The sequence below is a fragment of the Convolutriloba macropyga genome, chromosome 15 (genome assembly GCF_964194025.1).
Source record: "Convolutriloba macropyga chromosome 15, txConMacr16.3, whole genome shotgun sequence".
NCBI lineage: Eukaryota > Metazoa > Xenacoelomorpha > Acoela > Convolutidae > Convolutriloba > Convolutriloba macropyga.
In genome coordinates this window covers 25,753,617-25,759,330 of record NC_134482.1, presented here as the reverse complement: position 1 = coordinate 25,759,330, position 5,714 = coordinate 25,753,617, and the positions used below count along the sequence as shown (strand labels likewise).

Here is a 5,714-nt window from a genome sequence, read left to right as displayed (position 1 = left end):
TCTGAGATGTTATTAGTTGATAATGGGTCAGGTTGTTTACCATGTCCCAGTGCTTCATGAAGAGTGCTAGTGGGACAGGTTTTAAATCTACGTTCCATTATTTAGCTAGTGTTACTTTTAGGTGTTTTTATTTGACTTGGTGGTGTTCTTAATCCGTGGCAGCAACGCTCTAATTGCTGACAGATGAAGTAAAGAATATTATTTGTAAATCTGTGCTTCGTGTAAGGTATTTCATTTTCAATATGTATCAGGCAGTTAAAAGCTCAAAGATTGATAGGTAACGTTCCAATTATAGATAGCTATGTCTTTCTTATTCGGCAGTCGGAAGACGCCTGAGCAGATGGTGAGGGAAAACAAGCGACTGCTTGACAGAGCAATTCGAGACATTGACAGAGAAAGGACGGCCATGGAAAGACAGGTTCGCATCCCAAACGAGCTGGGATCAACTGAATTTTGACGTATTTTCAAGTATATACTGCAATTAAGGTTTTTTTTGACAAGAGGTGCGCATAAACTTAATATCAGATCTGATTCTTTTTTTCACTCAAAGAACAAAATTTTGTTTTCATAACCAAGTGTACGAACTACTGCGCTTTTCTGCACCAATAATAGTTCTCAAAAACTGAAACTAAATGATGAGTTTTTCTAAATGTTGGCTATTGGAGATGTAATTTAGGAGAACAAACTGAAAATGGACATAAAGAAGATGGCAAAGGATGGTCACATGGACTCAGTGAAGATCATGGCTCGTGACCTGGTGAGGACCAGGAGCAACATCAAGAAGTTCTACCTGATGCGTGCCAACATGCAGGGGGTCCAAATGAAGTTGTCAACCATCAAGAGCAGCACTACCATGGCACAGAGCATGAAGGGAGTCACCAAGGCCATGCAACGCATGAATAAAAAGGTTACATTATGTGTAGATTGTTGCTCTTCACTTTTATCAGTGCTTTGAAGATGCTTGATTTCCAGAATGTTCATAAAACAGTGATCTTCTGTAGTTTTAGGCCAGGGATTTAAAAATTGAACTATTTTATTATGGCAAATGAAATATTTGAGACCAGTTAAACGAATAGGCTGATAAATAAAGCACTAATGTCTGATAAATATGCACTGTCGCTAATGCACTGGTGATAAATATGCCTAGGAGTTTTTTTTGCTAAATTAGCACTTATCGTTTCTATTTAAAGTTGCTGATGGCAAATGTTTCCTTTGTGTATGCAGGTGAATTTGCCGCAGTTCCAAAAACTGATCATGGAGTTTGAGAAGCAAAATGAATTGATGGATATGAAGACAGAGATGATCACAGATGCGATTGATGACGCAATGGGTGCATCAGATGACGAGGAGGAGACTGATCAAGTCCTCGGCCAGGTCAGTTAACTGTTTTTGTTATTTCACATTGTAATTTAGTCTCTCAAATAATAATGGTCCACAACAAATGGAGTTGTTATAAAGGTCCACAAAAAATGGGAGTCCAATGAACAGTTGCCTTTCTCTAAGAAAATTGCTATTCAAAGCTAATTAATTGCTCTCGATTGAATATGGAAGCAATTAATGCGACTGTGCGTGTGTGTCTTTTTGATGCAAAATTTTTGCTTGACCCTTTTTGTGCTTTTGTTCTTGTTCTAGAACATTCTCAACTGCTTTTTTACGCCGGTCTTCATTTGTGATTGATCTCAATTGCTCTCAATCCGAAGTTTGTTGCTTCAATAAAAGCGATTGTCAGATAGGAAATGACAAGCGTATAGCCTGATGGCCTAGCCGAGTGGGTGATGCTTTTGGAGAACTTCGGAGGTCGGGGGTATCGAATCCCTCCCTAGTGGGATTTTTAGCACCAAAAAAATTATCTAGGATGCAACCGCTGAAATAAATTGCTCCGCCTGTCGTTCGAGAGCAATTTGTTCGACGTTATTCAGTTAATGTTTAATAATACCTCGCTAAATTATTCGTTTTCTCTCGTGACTGCACATAGGTCATTACGAGCCAGCTCCTCTACCAAAGGAAAATGAAGCATTTGGTCCCTTTTGTGTTATAGGCTCATTTTCTGGAATCTGTGTCCATTCATTGGTCGCCGATTCTAAAAAATGGGTTTTCGACATGTGGTATAAAAAGTTCTTAGGCTAGTCAAAATTGGCAACACAGATTGTAAAATATTTCTGGCTTTGAATTAATGCAGCTTTGGTTCATTTCAGCTGAGAATTGCCTGGAAAAAGTAACCAAGAACTATTTTACTTCACCACTGATTTTTTTAACAGCCGCGAAGTGATCGTTAGGCAACTATTGATCTCATCAATTTTTGTAAAATCCAAAGAATTGAATTGTATTGGTGCTCGTTTTTATGAGATGTGTTTAGATTCCTGAAGCTGGCTCTAATAGTCCTCTTGAAATGCATAGTTGGCTGAAATTGCTGGGAAGGCCTAAATTTAATGTGAAAGTTTGGGCATTACTGAAGTTATGCCCAAAGATATGCGGTTTAATTTTTGTTTTTTTTTATAGCTGCGAAGCTGTAAGCTGAGCGTAGCTATATTGCGGTGCTCTTGGTTTTTTACAATTCAAAGAATTTGAATTGAATTGGGGCGCTGTCTTTTTTTTAAGATCTGTTCACAAATTTTCATGATTTTTGAAGTCAAATTGGAGTAGTGATTTTGGTCACGCCGAAACAGGAAGTGGAGCGAAAAAGCGAGTGGTTTTGCGGCGTGAAATTTTTTCGCTCTAAATTTAAAGTAGAGTGAGAAAACGGGGTTTGAACAAAAATTCGCTTTCTCGCTAGTGGTTTTTTGTTCACACGCGGCAATTTCACTTTGATTTTTACAATTTTTTCGATTTTTTGGATCGGATTTTTTTCTAAATGGTTTTCCCAATCCATTCATAGTCCGTTCTTGGTCTAGTTTTCTGTTTAGTCAATGAAAATTCTTTGAATTGTACGTCAGGACTTGTCCTGCTATGTTTTTTTGTTTCGTCGTCTGACGCTCTTTTTTCGTTTTACATTTGTTCACACAGCAAAGCTGAAAAAGTCAAATTTTCTGAATGACTTCTTCCTCTCACTAACGGCATTTGCACGCGTGACGTCATTTCTCACTCGCTTTAGCAAAAAGGTTTTAATTTATTTGCGTGATTAGATTTTGATCATACGTGACTTACCTCACTCAATAAAATGACTTTTGCACTTTAAAACTTAAGTTTAATTTGAATTTGTTTAAGGTCAAAGGAACTCATATGTGCAGTAAAGGTCCCTAATAAGAGGCTTCTGTGGAATGAATTTTAACAAGCGTTATTAATTTATCGCTGAATGTTTTTTACCTAGTTTTTTGAGCGGCGTCGATTTTTTTCAATTTAGATCTGTATCTGTTTCTATCTCTATTATATGGCACGCAGGTCTATTCTTTCGCAGCTATTCCGGCAATCTGCCGGCTATTTTTTTTTTAATTTTTGTTTTGGGTCCCCAAATTGACGTTTAGTAAAGAATTTAGTGGCTTGGTGCAAGTACGATTTCCATTTTGTCTTTTTTATCAGACATATTTATTGGTCAGGCCAACTTAAACACAAGAGAAATAATTTTGGATTTTGCTTTTTTTCGAGTTGTGACAACTTTTGTCATTTCTTGGTTTTCAACAGCTTCAATAGAGAGCTATTACTGACATTCTTCTGGTTTTTGTTATATCGCCATGAATTTTGTTAGGACCATTGACACCACGATCACTTAAAATCTGCTTGTTATTTTCATGCAATTTCAACTGAATTAGTATTAGTTATTTGGCCCGCCATTTCCGTCGCGTTGGACACAGGGATTTATTCGTTTTCGCTGTTCGTGATTGCTATCAGTATTCCTCACACTGTTGACTAGTTCGTGGCATTGAGTTTTGAAATCGTGGCACAATAAGTTCAGGAGTCTCTTCTTCAGTTCACAATTCTGAGTTGTAAATATTGTTGAAGTCGGTTCATTAGAGCGAAAGTTCTTACGAAGAACGAAGCCAAACATTTAATTTATCAAATTGATGGTGTTCAAACAAGTTGCCGAGTGTATTATCTAATGTCCTAGAACGAAATTTTTCACGTGAAATTTGGCCCTAATGTGTTTTCTTCTGATGCCCTTTTTTGTTAGTATTTTCCTCATGAGCGTTTAAACAGAAATCAATCAAAAATGCTCGAAAATTATTTTTGATTGCTCCGGTTGTTAAAGCAGCAGAAAGGTGCATAGAATCCGCAAAAGCCTAAAAATGGGAGGAGATTTTCATCAAACAGTTTTTCACTACAACGAGTTGTTAAAAATACTCTTTGTAGTGAAATTCTAGAGGCTGAGAGCTTTCAAATGATACCACATTTGTTGATCTGAGATGCCTTCAAAAAATTCGAAAAATTTTTGAGCTAAACAAGTGGGGCTAGCATATAGTTCTCACATTTTTTTTCAAAAAGTTGGAACAAGAAATAGAGTGGTTGAGCATTGGGATCTATGCATTATGTCTTTAGGTTCTTGGCGAACTTGGGCTGTCTATAAACGATGGTTTGGCCGCTGTTCCAAATGACAGTCTCTCCACTGCTAAAGAAGCCAATGGTCCCAACAAAGTTGCTGTGCCCGGAGGTGCCACAGGTGGTGGTGGCATGACGTCATCGGATTTGGACGCTGACTTGGAAGCGAGGCTGAAAAATTTGAGACGAGATGGAAATGATGATTAATTGATGTTGTTCTTTGTCAGATTATTTTTATAGTTTTAAAAATTGAAGCCGACAATTTGCTGATGTCTTTGAACTTACCTATCGGAAATGTGATTGAGCTGTTTTCTGGATTCTTTTTATTGCTTGGGTTTGAATAAATTAGTTCATATAAAGTCTGAATATCAGTTCATTCACACAGTTACTCTTTAATGCTTAAAATTTAGGTCAGGCAATAGAGATTTTAAAGACTATCTGCTTCAATTTTCAGAAGTGTTGGCCAGAAAAACAATTTGAGAAATGCATTCCCAGAGATTGTTTCCATTGCCAATTGCCTAATTAGTGTTCCCCAACATTTTCTGGCTTTGACACGACCATCTCAAATAATGAATCAAGTGGCTACTTTCAAAATACTTGTCTCTAGTTTAACTATTGTAGTATTCTACATTTCTGCTAACGCAACTGTAAAATTTAGACATTCCTTAGTTTTCTATTTAATTATTTTGCCGGCGGAATAATCAATTAAATTCCCTATTTTCCGAATGTTTTTCATTGTTACGAGATAACTAGTAACTAGTAGGAACGAGATAACTAGTAGGAAATATATAAGCTTTGAAAAAGGTTGACGACGTCTTCCTATCGCGCTATTCTTAGAAATTGTCTTCTCTTCATCAAAGCATAACCCTTCAGTTGATAATCTTAATTTACAATCATGAAATGCAATCGACCTCTTTTTTTTACTTTATCACGACAAAAAAGACAACATTCTCTTAAGACCTTCCGCGACACCTTCCATCTCTCTCTATCTACCGGAATTATTTTATTATTTCTATTTCTTTGGGTAAATTGAGAGTTATGATCTTTAGCGTCTCAACTATTATTTTTGAAGACAAAGTTGTCGGTTTGTAAAGTTTGAAACTTTTTGCATTACGCGTAGTTCTGCTTACTGGAAGATGGCAGCTTGGCATGGCCTATTTAACATTAAACATGGCTTGTGACAATCAAAAACTGACTTGTTTTCAGTAGTTATATAATTGATTGCCGATTGTGTATAATGCCCT

General features: G+C 36.8%; 1 protein-coding gene across 1 annotated transcript; it reads left to right on the top strand.

Moving 5' to 3' along the window:
- The first annotated feature begins 297 nt into the window (after nucleotides 1-297).
- On the top strand, nucleotides 298-5,196 carry LOC142354497 (charged multivesicular body protein 2a-like). Its single transcript, XM_075406813.1, has 4 exons — nucleotides 298-418; nucleotides 677-907; nucleotides 1,225-1,374; nucleotides 4,471-5,196. The coding sequence occupies exons 1-4, from the start codon at nucleotides 302-304 to the stop codon at nucleotides 4,675-4,677; spliced, it is 705 nt and encodes a 234-aa protein (XP_075262928.1). The 5' UTR covers nucleotides 298-301; the 3' UTR covers nucleotides 4,678-5,196.
- The last annotated feature ends 518 nt before the right edge of the window (nucleotides 5,197-5,714 follow it).